A 13,222-nucleotide genomic window follows, 5' to 3' on the forward strand; every position below is an offset into this window, starting at 1 on the left:
CCCAGACACAAGGGCAGTGAAGAGTCTCTATGCAGTTCAATGGGCTACCTCACCCTTTTTGCAGAAAAGTCCACCCGGCCAATCGTGACATTTTCAGATTGAAAGGGCTCAGGAAGACAACTGAAGTCATCTATGGCCCAGGGACTCCCCATCAAGTGCTGACACAGGCTATTGTGCCAGAGGAGCATTGGTGCCATGGTAATGTTGGCTTCCAACTGTTGTAGGGCAGTACAGCTCCTGAGCACTGGTTTACGTGTCCTGACACCATTCCAGAAGTTATTCCTAACAATAATCTTCTAACTATTATATCCACCTTGTTACTAGAATTGTCCTCCTACCAGAAGACTGGGATATTTTTAAAGATCCAGAAAATTACTGGCCATTTAATCTGATAACTGTTATGAGAAACCATTATTGGAATAGTAGAGGCAAACAAGTCTTATTCAATTAGAATCAGTTTAGCTCCTGACCTTCCTTAAGTTCCAAGTTCTTACAAGACTAGGTCAGAGCAACTACAGAATTAACTTGTGGAGCTCACTGCCACAGACCAAATTGGGTCTAGGTACAGACTCGAAAGAAAGAAAGAAAGAAAGAAAGAAAGAAAGAAAGAAAGAAAGAAAGAAAGAAAGAAAGGAAAGAAAGAAAGAAAGAAAGAAAGAAAGAAAGAAAGAAAGAAAGAAAGAAAGAAAGAACCCATCCCCTACAGATACTAAATTACCTTTTTTTAAAAAATCCTAGAGCCTCTTGAACTTGACATGGGTCTAAACATATTTTAATCCAGTCTTGGCCACAGCAATGTAGATTACTTTAAAAGGGGTCAGACAGCCTTATATAAGGTAGATCCATCAATGCCTGTTAGATGTAATGGCACAATAGAACCTCTGTTATCAGAAGTGTATACCTGGGGTCTTTCCCAGGCATCTGGCTCACCAAAGAGAAGGGGGTTAGTTATAACATTGTCTGATCCAGCAGAATTCTTCTGATTTTCTTGTAAAGCAGAATGAGTGAATCCTGGTCTATAGGTATGTATGGGTTTTATAGACAAAAGGATGTTTTGATTTTGTTATAAGTATTGTTCATGTAAAAGACAGTCCTCGAGGAAACTCTTCCATGTCCAAAAATGGATTAGTAAAATAAGAGCTAATAAAAGTTTGCTCTAATTGGGTTTTCTTTTCAACTCATATTTCCACTGGGATTTCTTAACTGTGTAACTTCGGACAAGAGCTTATCTATTATTTAAGACCCCTCCCACATTTCTGAGGAATATATATTTCATCAAAAAACTGTCACAGATTTAAGAAATGAACATTTTTAATTTGTCACACATTCACTTTTTACAGGCATATTTGACAAACATGATCACAGAATTTGTAAGAGCTTATTTGTATAACAGATTTTTAAATTCTATCACATTTTTGCTCTAGAGCTGGTTGCTAGAAACTGAACTGTAAATATTATGGGTTGATCCACTGGACTGTGAAGCCCAGAGGAGGTGCAGTGATATGGTGGTCGACCTTCAGTGGTGGAATGTATGCCTGTATAATCTGCAAGCTGTTCTAGTAGGATATTCTCCTAAACAATACAGTGCTGCATCTCCTATTTACAAACCAGTATTCCTTCTCACTTACCTCTCAGCTTTTTCCAGCTCTTGGATTCACCCTTCAAACCATCAGCAGATCATGTGATTGATTCTGTCACTCTGATTATGCATGCTTCAGAATTCTATAGATAAGGTTATAAAGGCATTGACTGTGGTTTATTTAAAGGTGATTGTCAGGAAAAGCAGAATGGATTAACTTTCATGTTAATAAGTTCCCCTTCCAGAAGCTATCATTTCTGATTTAGGGTGAGATACTGCCACCTCTATTATATGAACAAATGAGGATGGGAGGACTACAGGCTTTCAGTATGGACAATTATTAACTGTATAAATGATAAAGTTTGGTCAAATGGTAAAAATAGGTAAACTGTGGAAGGAGGACCAGATGTCACAATAAGTAAAGTTTTTGAGAGACTTGCTTGTATTAGGAAGATATCATTGTGCTGTAAGAGTTTAGGCATTTTAGAAAAGTACATTAACTGAAACCAGCAAAACTTAAAATGTAACCTGGTTAAAAATTTTAACTTGACCTCCTATCTTGCAGAAACATGACGGCCATTTTACTGTCATTCAACTGGTTGGCATGCTACGTGGGATTGCTTCTGGAATGAAATATCTCTCAGACATGGGCTACGTACACCGTGATTTGGCAGCTAGGAATATTTTGGTCAACAGCAATCTCATGTGTAAGGTGTCTGATTTTGGATTATCACGTGTGTTAGAAGATGATCCGGAGGCAGCTTATACAACCAGTGTAAGTTTTTTAAAAATCTATCTATCAATCAATCATCTATCTATCTATCTTGTCTATGTATTTATAATATTTTAAACAAAAAATATAAGAAAGAGAAAAGATAAGAAAAGGAGAGAAAGACTAATGGGGGGGGGACAAAGAAAAGGGGGAGGAAGCAGGGAGGCTGTTTCCAAGAGCTCAATAGTTCACTCATGTTGCTGATTCCGGATTTTTTCAGACCTCTGCAGTCCACCTGCCATTTTTTTGGTCCTCAGTATCTGGGGAGGCAAGAGCTAAGAAAAACTTGTTGGGCAGCAAGCAAAATAGCCCCTATCAGCAATGTGTAGTCTGGGAGCACTCGTAGACTTAATCAGAGTGAAACACCATTCCACCAGCTATGTATCTGTAATATTAAGAGTTTATAAATTTGGTGTAGATATTTTGCTTATTTTCTTTGCTGCAACTGATGTAATGTGCAGATTAGCTAGCTTTTGTATTAGCCACCTCTGTGACTCACTTACCTTTGCTATGAAACTAGAAATTTCAAATGCCATCTTTATTTATCACTGGTTATATTTTTTCATCTACGAAGCTTTCTCTGTGTTCATTATCTTGGGTCACAGTTGCCCAGTCACCTCATTTTATTTGTAAATTTGAATAAGCCTATTGTCTTGATATTATTACTTCATGTTCCACGGTCAGTATAATAACAAAATAGTGGATCGCTTGTATTTCTCGTCTTCAGGCATGAACAGTTTTATTTCAAAGATATTTTAAATCTGGAAATATGGAATGACTTGAGCATAATGCTGTTTGTGCATGTGTCTGCTAACTTAAACTTTTATTTCAATTCACTTTGGTTCTGTTTGAATATTACCCAATAACATAAGTAATGACATTTTTATTCATATTATATAAAATAGCACTCAGTTCTGAGGAAAATTGATCTTGGCCACATAGGCGATAAAAATATTATGGAAATGCACTTCTATTGCCCAAAGCCTTGTACCAAGGTTTATAACTGAAATCTAATTTCATAAGTAGACTGAATATGAAGCTTCCATTTGTTTCATTAGAATCATAGCATAGAAAATGGTCAAGGATCATGACAGTGGCATGTATCTAGCCATGCAGTTCCTCCAATGTACCACATTTCCAGTTGCAGGGGACAGGTGATGATCTAATCTATACCAGTTTTCCCTACCCCTCTGCAGATGTCCACTTGACTCCATATCCACCTCCTGCTTGTAGAAATAATAATTTAGAAGGCTCAGTGAGTTCCATCAGGCAGAAATGGGAAAGTCCTGCTTCTCCTCCAGAGTCAACAGATAGTGGATTATACCCCAATGCATTTAGAAGTATACTAGCGTGGCCCGGCCACGCGTTGCTGTGGCTTATTGTGGTGAAATGGGAAAGGAACAGTAGCAGCAAATCAATTGCAGAGGCCAGCAGTACATGCTCATGCAAACACGCAGCCTGATACTGTGCAATGTCAGTGATGTGTGTGCCCACATTCCTTGGGGGGGGATGAAAAGGCACCCCTCCCACACATCTAGGCTGGCTGGTCATGATCCTTTACCTGGGAGTAAGTTTGGTTGGTGGCAATGGGTGTCGCTTCTGAGGAAACCCTCTGAGGGGGGCGACGCAGCCATTCAAAGTATGTCATGGTGGCTGTACTGAGCTTACTCCTGAGTAATGCATGCCTGGTTTTCTTAACTGTAACTGCAGTATTCAGGGAATCTAGGGTGCCTGGCCCCTTCCTCCCGTCCCTTGCATGTCACCCCTCACTCTCTTCCCTCCCTCACTTCTCTTCCCTTGCATGCCACCCCCCCCCCCCCCTCCCCTCCCTTTCCCCCCCCTAGGGTGGGTGGATCATATCAAGATGCTGGGCCCCCTGCCTCCCCTCCTTTGCATGCCACCCCTCACTCTCTTCCCTTGCATGCCACCCCTCCGCCTCCCTCCCTTCCCTTTCCCTCCGCTAGGGTGGGTGGATCATATCAAGATGCTGGGCCCCCTGCCTCCCCTCCTTTGCATGCCACCCTTCACTCTCTTCCCTCCCTCACTTCTCTTCCCTTGCATGCCACCCCTCCCCCTCCATCCCTTCCCTTTCCCTCCGCTAGGGTGGGTGGGTCCTATCAAGATGTTGGGCCGCCTGGCTCCCCTCCCTTGCATGCACCCCTCACTGTTTCCCCTCTCTCACTTCTCTTCCCTTGCATGCCTCCCCCACCATCCCTTTCCTCTCCCTCCCTCTCTTCCCTTGCATGCCACCCAGTGGTGGGATCCAAAAATTTTAGTAACAGATTCCCATGGTGATGGGATTCAAACTGTGGCGTAGCACCAATGGGGCTGGGCGGGGCACGACGGGGCGTGGCTGGATATTCCAGGGGCGGGGCATTCCTGGGCAGGGCTGTGGCAAGGACACAGCAGCTGCGCCGGTCCTTGGGTGGGAAATGAATGCATGCAGGCGCAGGCTGCCACGCACACCAGTGCACCTCCTGCTAGACTGCTTCAAGTTCTGCACGCTACTTCTGAGAGGAGGGGCATAACTAAGGCAAAAATCACGTGGCAAAATCACCCATTAGTAACCCCCTCTCGGCACACACAAATAATTAGTAACCTACTCTCGGGAACCTGTGAGAACCTGCTGGATCCCATCTCTGATGCCACCCCTCCCTCTCAGTGGCAGTGGAGGTTAAGAGCTCGTGTATCTAATCTGGAGGAACCGGGTTTGATTCTCCGTTCTGCCACCTGAGCTGTGGAGGCTTATCTGGGGAATTCAGATTAGCCTGTACACTCCCACACATGCCAGCTGGGTGACCTTGGGCTAGTCTCAGCTTCTCGGAGCTCTCTCAGCCCCACCTACCTCACAGGGTGTTTGTTGTGAGGGGGGAAGGGCAAGGAGATTGTAAGCCCCTTTGAGTCTCCTGCAGGAGAGAAAGGGGGATATAAATCCAAACTCCTCTTCCTCCTCCTCCTCCTCTTCTTCTTCTTCTCCCTCCCTTCCCTCTCCCTCACATGTATGTGTGTGTATATGTTTCACTTCCACTCGAGTGACTGCCTATGTACTGTTTTCACTCCTCATATCTGGCTGTCTGAGTGAACATTCTAAGCAGCACGAACATTCTAAAAGTGACAGTTATACACAGGCAGCTGCATGTCCTTCACCAGGGAGCACCAGGAAAAAGGTGTTTTACCTGGTTCAGGTATGAAATTTCAGGTATGTGAACATCTAAAAACACTCTCGCCTGACTGACTATAGTGGCTGGGAATTTTCAGAGGAATTGGCCCAGCAGTTACTGAGGTACCCTGTCATCAACACATACACGGTTAGCTTTTTATATATATAGATTAGTAATCATGTAGTATGCATAAATATGTCTAACTGATTCAATTATACTTATTCATATGTATTGAATTCAGAATTCAAGTAATTGTCTGATCTAAGGATTGTAACACTGTTATAACACCGTTATATGGCTTAGGGTAAAGGCAAGGGATAAGACTCAGGCTTGCCTTAGTGTTACGTTGAGTTCTAGGGCGGAGTCCAATATTAGCGCAATGGAGAGTTTTAGGTTTAGGGTTCTTTCCTTTTTGGGGGGAACAATTTTTGACTGAATAAATTTAATAAAAATTATACGTTAGGGTTACGGTTAAGGCAAGGGCAGCGGTTCAGGATTGCCTTAGTGTTTCGTTCAATTCTAGGGCACACACCGAGAATAGGGATTTGGTCAGTTTTATGTTTCAGGATTTTGTAATGCCGTTACAACACCGTTGTAACGCCATTGTAACGCTGTTGTAACGCCATTGTAATGCCGTTGTAACACTGTTGTAACACCGTTATATGGCTTAGGGTTAAGGCAAGGGGAGCGGCTCAGTCTTGCCTTAGTGTTACGTTGAGTTCTAGGGTGGAGTCCAATATTAGTGGAATGGTCAGTTTTAGGTTTCGGGTTCTTTCCTTTTTGGGGGGAACAATTTTTGACTGAATCAATTAAATAAAAATTATAAGTCAGGTTTAGGGTTAAGGCAAGGGGGGCGGTTCAGGCTTGCCTTAGTGTTTCGTTCAGTTCTAGGGCACAGTCCGAGAATAGGGATATGGTCAGTTTTATGTTTCAGGTTGTTGTAATGCTGTTACAATGCCGTTATACCACCGTTACAAAGCCGTTATAACGCCGTTGTAACGCTGTTATAAAGCATAGGGTTAAGGCAAGGGGAGCGGCTGAGGCTTGCATTAGTGTTACGTTGAGTTCTAGGGCACAGTCCGAGAATAGGGCTATGGTCAGTTTTATGTTTCAGGTTTTTGTAACACCATTGTCCAATATTAGCACGATAGTCAGTTTTAGGTTTCGGGTTCTTTCATTTTGGGGGGAACAATTTCGGGTTCTTTCCTTTTTGGGGGGAACAATTTTTGACTGAATGAATTAAAGAAAAATAATAAGTTAGGGTTAAGGTTAAGGCAAGGGGAGCGGTTCAGGGTTGCCTTAGTGTTTCGTTGAGTTCTAGGGCACAGTCCATGAATACGGATATGGTCAATTTTAGGTTTCAGGTTGTTGTAATGCTGTTACAATGCCGTTATACCACCGTTACAAAGCCGTTATAACGCCGTTGTAGCATTTGTTATAAAAACTTATAGGGTTAAAGGCAAGGGGAGCGGCTGAGGCTTGCATTAGTGTTACGTTGAGTTCTAGGGCACAGTCCGAGAATAGGGCTATGGTCAGTTTTATGTTTCAGGTTTTTGTAACACCATTGTCCAATATTAGCACGATAGTCAGTTTTAGGTTTCGGGTTCTTTCATTTTGGGGGGAACAATTTTTGACTGAATGAATTAAAGAAAAATAATAAGTTAGCTCCCAATGGGAGCTGATAGGGGATGGGGGCTACACCTTTGTGAGTCCATAACTTTGGCTCCCCTGAACCAAACTGCACCAAACCTGGGTGGTATCATAAGGACATTCTCCTGATGATACCCTGATATTTTGGTGCTGATATGTCTAAAAATGCGCCCCCTGCAGGCACCCACAGAAATTTGCCCAAGATTCTTTTTTCTGCAGCTACTTCTGCATTGCTGTCAATAGGGAATTTCTGGTGGAGGCTATGGGGTGCACATTTCTCAAGGTACAGTCACAAAACTTTCAGGGTATCTTCAGGAAAGTCTCTGGATGACACCATCAGGTTTGGCGAACTTTGCTTATGGGGCAGTGGGAGATGGACCCTACCTTTCTGGAGGCCTGTAACATTGAACCCCCTGAATCAACAGTCACCAAACCTGGATGGTGTCATGAAGAGACTCTCCTGAAGACACCTTGAAAGTTTTGTGGGTTTACCATGATAAATGTGCACTCCACAGCCCTCCCACGGAAATTTTCCATTGGCTGCAATAGAGCCAGCCAGCCACTACAGAGCACAGAACCTGGGGATATTTCTTTGGGTGACTGTGAGGGGCGCAGTTTTAGAGCTAATGTCACCGAAACATCAGGATATCATACAGGTACTGTCCTTATGATACTCTCCAAGTTTGGTGAAGTTTGGTTCAGGGGGTCCAAAGTTATGGACCCTCAAAAGTGGAGCCCCCATCTCCTGTTAGCTCCCATTGGAAACAATGGGGGATGGGGAACCCCTTTTGAGAGTCAATAACTTTGCTCCCCCTGAACCAAACTTCATCAAACTTGGGGAGAATCATCAGGACAATCTCTGGATTACATCCTGAAGGTCTGGTGCCACTAGCTTTACAATTGCGCCCCCTGCATGTAAAAACACCAAAAAATTAAAAAATAAAATGGACCCGAATTTTTCGGATTTACCCGAATTTTCGGGCATATTCAAATTGGCTATGATTCAGATTCAGGCATACATAAGCGTAAGCATTTTTATTGTCATTGTACACGCACAATGAAATTTACAGCAGCATTCCTCGATGCACACAATTTCAGACTCATATCCCATCCTCACTTTCCCCTTCCCCCACCCATCCCTACACAGCCCCAAACACATCAACACAAAGTCACAGAGTTTAGCATAGCCACAGCTCTAGAGTAGAAGCTGTCTCTAAGCCTCTTTGTCCTAGTTTTGATAGACCTGTATCGTCTGCCGGATGGTAACAGTTCAAAAAGAGAGTGTGCTGGATGAGACGGGTCTCACAGAATATTTTGGGCTTTTTTTAAGCTTCGGGAATTATGGAGTTCTTCCAAGGAGGGGAGAGGTCAGCCGATAATCCCCTGTGCAGTAGTGATCACCCTTTGGAGCGCCTTCCTATCTGCCACTGTGCAACTGGAGAACCATACACAGATGCAATAGGTTAAGACACTCTCTATAGCACAGCGGTAAAAGGACACCAGGAGTTTTCCATTCAGTTGTTGTTTCCTTAAAAGTCTCAGATAGTACAGTCTTTGCTGGGCCTTCTTAACCACCGCGGCAGTCTGTACACCCCAGGTCAGGTCCTCTTTAATCATGACGCCCAGAAATTTAAAACTAGCCACCCGCTCTACTTGATCTCCATTTATAGTCAAGGGCTGAATTTCTGAGCTATTCCTTCGATAGTCCACTATAAGCTCCTTTGTCTTGTTAGTATTAAGAACCAGGTTATTTTCCCTGCACCATGAGAGCAGATGGTCCACCTCACTCCGATAGGCAGACTCATCCCCTCCAGAGATGAGCCCCACCACCGTTGTGTCATCGGCAATTTTGATAATGGTGTTACTATGATAGACAGGAGTACAATCATGTGTATAAAGGGTGAGCAATAAAGGACTCAACACACATCCCTGTGGCGTTCCCATATTTAGAGTAAGAACTGAGGAAACCCGATTTCCCAGTCTAACCCTCTGGGAACGTCCAGACAAGAAGTCCCTAATCCACAAACAGATTGAATATGAGAGTCCAAGATCCACAAGTTTTGTCACCAGTCTTTGTGGTAAGATTGTATTAAATGCGGAACTAAAGTCCGCAAAGAGCATTCGCACATAATTCCCCTGTTGTTCCAGATGCGTCAAAGCAGTGTGGAGACTAGTGGCAATGGCGTCCTCTGTAGATCTATTAGTCCGATATGTGAACTGATGTTTATCAAATGTATCTGAAAGGCAAGAACTAATATGCCTATGGATCAGTGTTTCAAAACACTTCATGATGATGGGGGTGAGTGCCACTGGTCTATAATCCTGAAGATTGTCAGCAGGAAATCTCTTTGATAGTGGAACAATCATGGAAGCCTTCAAACAAGATGGAATGGTGGACTGGGATAAAGATTGATTAAAGATCCCAGTAAAAACACCAGCCAGTTGGTTAGCGCATTCCTTTAACACCCGACCGGGAATACCATCCGGTCCAGCAGCCTTCCTTGGATTCACAGCCCTCAAAACTTGCCTCACCTCATGTTCTTCCACAGTGAGGTGTGAGCTACAATCACCTAGTGGCTGTATGTCATCTCCTTCTGTTAGACCTGTTTCAAAGCGGGCAAAAAAGTGATTTAGCTCCTCTGCCAGAGAAGCATCCCCATCTACAGGAATGTCATTGTTTGGTTTATGTTGGTAATTTGTTGTATTCCCTGCCACACCTGCCTCATGTTGTTATTATGAAAATAATCCTCAATTTTCCTCTTATAACTCATCTTGGCTTGTCGAATACCTCTCTTGAGACTGGCTCTCGCTGCACTATACTTTGCCTCATCACCAGATCTGAAAGCAATATTCCTGTCACGCAACAGTCGCTGAACCTCCCTCGTCATCCAGGGTTTATGGTTGGAGTAAATCCGGATGCACTTATCCACAGTAAGAGTGTCTGTGCAGTAGGTGATATAACTCAGAACAGCAGTGGTATACTCCTCCAGATCTGGGTGGTAGAAAACATCCCAATTTGTTGTCTCAAAACAATCTTGAAGTAGTTTAGAGGCATCATCAGGCCAGGATTTCACAGTCTTTATTACAGGCAACACCCGCCTCCCAAGCGGAATATATGCTGGTGCCAGAAACAGTGACAAATGGTCTGACTGACCCAATTGTGGTAATTGTATCACCTTGTAGGCATCTTTAATGTTGGTATACACTTTATCCAATGTATTGGCTCCTCTAGTAGGGCACCTAACATGTTGGTAGAGTTTAGGGAGCACTGTTTTTAAATCAGTATGATTAAAGTCTCCCCCTATAATGAGCACAGCATCAGGATGCTTTTTCTGCTGGTTTTCAACAATGTTGTACAGAGAGCTCAAAGCTATGGTAGCATTAGCATCAGGTGGAATGTATACCGCAATGATGATAACCACACTAAACTCCCGCATCAGATATGTGGGTCTACATCTAACAGTCATACTTTCCAAATCCTTTGAGCAGTGACCCCCCGTGATGCTTGCATTAGTGCACCAGCTCTTGTTCACATAGAGACTTAATTCCCCTCCTTTCTGCTTGCCAGAATCTTTACTGCTTCTGTCCTGCCGGAAAGAAGTGAAACCAGGTAGCTCAACTGCTGCATCGGGAATGTGTGAGTGAAGCCAGGTTTCTGTAATTAACAAAACACAGCTGTTCTTGCCAAACCTGCTCTTCACAGTCTGTAGCCTTAATTCATCCATTTTGTTGATAAGAGATTGTGCATTAGTAAGAAAAATGTTTGGAAGTGTAGACTTGAATCGATACCTTCCTAGCTTAGTAAAAACACCAGCCCGGCACCCTCTCTTCCTCCTTCTATCCTGCTGTCGTCTCAGCTTCCTACCAGGAATTGTAACCCAAGGTTCCCCCGGGGTCCTAGCTGCCTCCGCTGGTATATTAGGAGAACATATGAAATCGTCTGTAATAGCCATTTTACATTTCAGCCCAATTCGTATTAAGACTTGCCGACTATAAAAACTCCTTGCTCCACGTAGCATGTTTAAAGAAGCAGAAAACACAACACACAACACAAAACACAAAACATCCATACTACATCGAGGGAAAGCAACCAGCCGCAGCAGTTTCTTGCGCAGCCATCCTTGCCTGGGGACCAGGAACCGGGAAGCTAAAGCCTAATGGCTTGAATTGAAGACTGTCAGTGGCGTTGGTAAGGGCTGTAGTTTACAGTGGAGGGTTGAGACGTTACTGAGGCCTTGCGGGAACCTCTGATGAAACCGGGACTCGCTTGCCGCTCTTCAGTTTGAAACTCCTGCACCTCCTGGCCGGATATGGTGACTCACGGCTCCGTGGAGCGCTGCACCCTCCCAAGCTTTTATCATTGTATGTCCCAAAACACCTGAATCCGATTTTTACTGAATTTTTTTAGCATCGACCAACCCTAGCTGTGGAGGCTTATCTGGGGAATTCAGATTAGCCTGAACATTCCAACACACACCAGCTGGGTGACCTTGGGCTAGTCACAGTTCTTCTGAGCTCTCTCGGCCCCACCTACCTCACAGCCACAGGGTGTTTGTTGTGATGAGGGAAGGGTAAGGAGTTTGTAAGCCTCTTTGAGTCTCCTATAGGAGAGAAAGGGGATATATAAATCCAACTCTTCTTCTTCTTCATGGCCTTGGATCTTCATATCTGCAAGACAATCTCCACTTATGCTCTACCACAACACTTTTGCTCATCTGAGTTGGGTTTTCTGCAGGTGGCAACCTGCAAATGGCCAGAATCAACAACTGTCCATACATGTGCCTTCTGTGTTGTGGCCTCCTCTTATCAAATGTCCAGCCCAAGGAGGTTAGGAAGACTCCCATTTTCCTGGCTTTCTGAAAACTACGTGAAATTAATTATTCAAGAGGGTTTTTCTAAACAATCAGTAGGATTACACTGAACAAAATGATTCACAACATTTTTTCTATTAATTCATTAGTCAGATATATCATATGATATCATCTCATCTCATCTCAATAGAAAAAGGAAGAACCTTGAGCTTCTTGGTGAAAGGGTAGGATAAAAGCATAATAGAAATCAGTGGGTCTATCACTGTATTGGAATTTAATCCGCAGGTTTAGGATTAATATTCTTCTGATAAACAACATCTATATTGGTTTCATCTGGATATCTGCCTGTCTGAATGCTAAATAGTTTGCCATGGAACTTTCTACGGTTGTATTGACAAGGTTCATAGGAATTTATGTCATTTATGGCTTTTGACTGCCCCACTGTGGCTGCGCTGGTTTTGCATTAAAACATGTAATAATTTTTGACTGCTCTGACATTATTAAAAACAACAGCATCCCTAGTCTTTCCCTCTCTCTGCCTCCCTCCCCCTCTTTTTTTGGTGCAAAATATGAAACCTATCTCTTTTCATGCAGGTTTAGTATGCAGATACAAATCTTTTAAACGAAATGATCAGAAAATGCAATACAGTTCAATGCTCGAGTTTAATTGTCCATTATTGTGCTATTGTGTAGTTTAGCTTTTAAAAACATAACAAACTGTCACATTGTAAAATCAGCATTTTTCTTTTTGTGTGTGTGAGTGAGTGTAGGAAGAGGTAAATTTATTCCTCGTATATTTGTTTAGTTGATTGGCTATTGTATTGGGAGTAATCCAATTCGTATTTTCTTTAAGTATCTTTCTTTGAGACACAATTAACAACAAAAGCCTGAGAAAATGTGGTTTAGTTATAGTTCAGAAAGTGCTATAACTTCCCTTGCCAGATTGCAGTAAATGAACACTTTTCAATTCAAATACATTGAAAAGGTAAATAAATTGGTGGACTTTGGAATTTTAAAAACCTTCTGCTGTCTCAGACCTAAAGTTCTTCTGAAGCTTTGTTTGGTTTGAAAGAACTTAGGGGAAAAAACAGGAAAAGTAGAAAAATTACTTTTCCAAGTAATTAGACTTTGTATGTGCTTCCTGTTGGGCAGACCAAGAACTTGGCTTGGATCCAGGACACAATTTCAGCTTACAGTAGACCTCTTGCACAAGTGGAATGCAAGAAGACTACAGTTAATTACTTGAGCC

The 13,222-nt window shown here is 43.0% G+C and overlaps 1 protein-coding gene across 2 annotated transcripts in view; it reads left to right on the forward strand.

Annotated features, from left to right (window-relative positions):
- The window catches only part of LOC125430597 (ephrin type-A receptor 6), a 475,628-nt gene that overhangs the window by 421,338 nt on the left and 41,068 nt on the right, over nt 1-13,222 (forward strand). For both annotated transcript variants that reach the window (XM_048492607.1, XM_048492608.1), the window contains one exon: nt 2,145-2,354. In XM_048492607.1, the coding sequence (XP_048348564.1) occupies nt 2,145-2,354 (210 nt within the window). The remainder of the gene's footprint in view (nt 1-2,144; nt 2,355-13,222) is intronic.

Source organism: Sphaerodactylus townsendi, linkage group LG04 (genome assembly GCF_021028975.2).
Source record: "Sphaerodactylus townsendi isolate TG3544 linkage group LG04, MPM_Stown_v2.3, whole genome shotgun sequence".
NCBI lineage: Eukaryota > Metazoa > Chordata > Lepidosauria > Squamata > Sphaerodactylidae > Sphaerodactylus > Sphaerodactylus townsendi.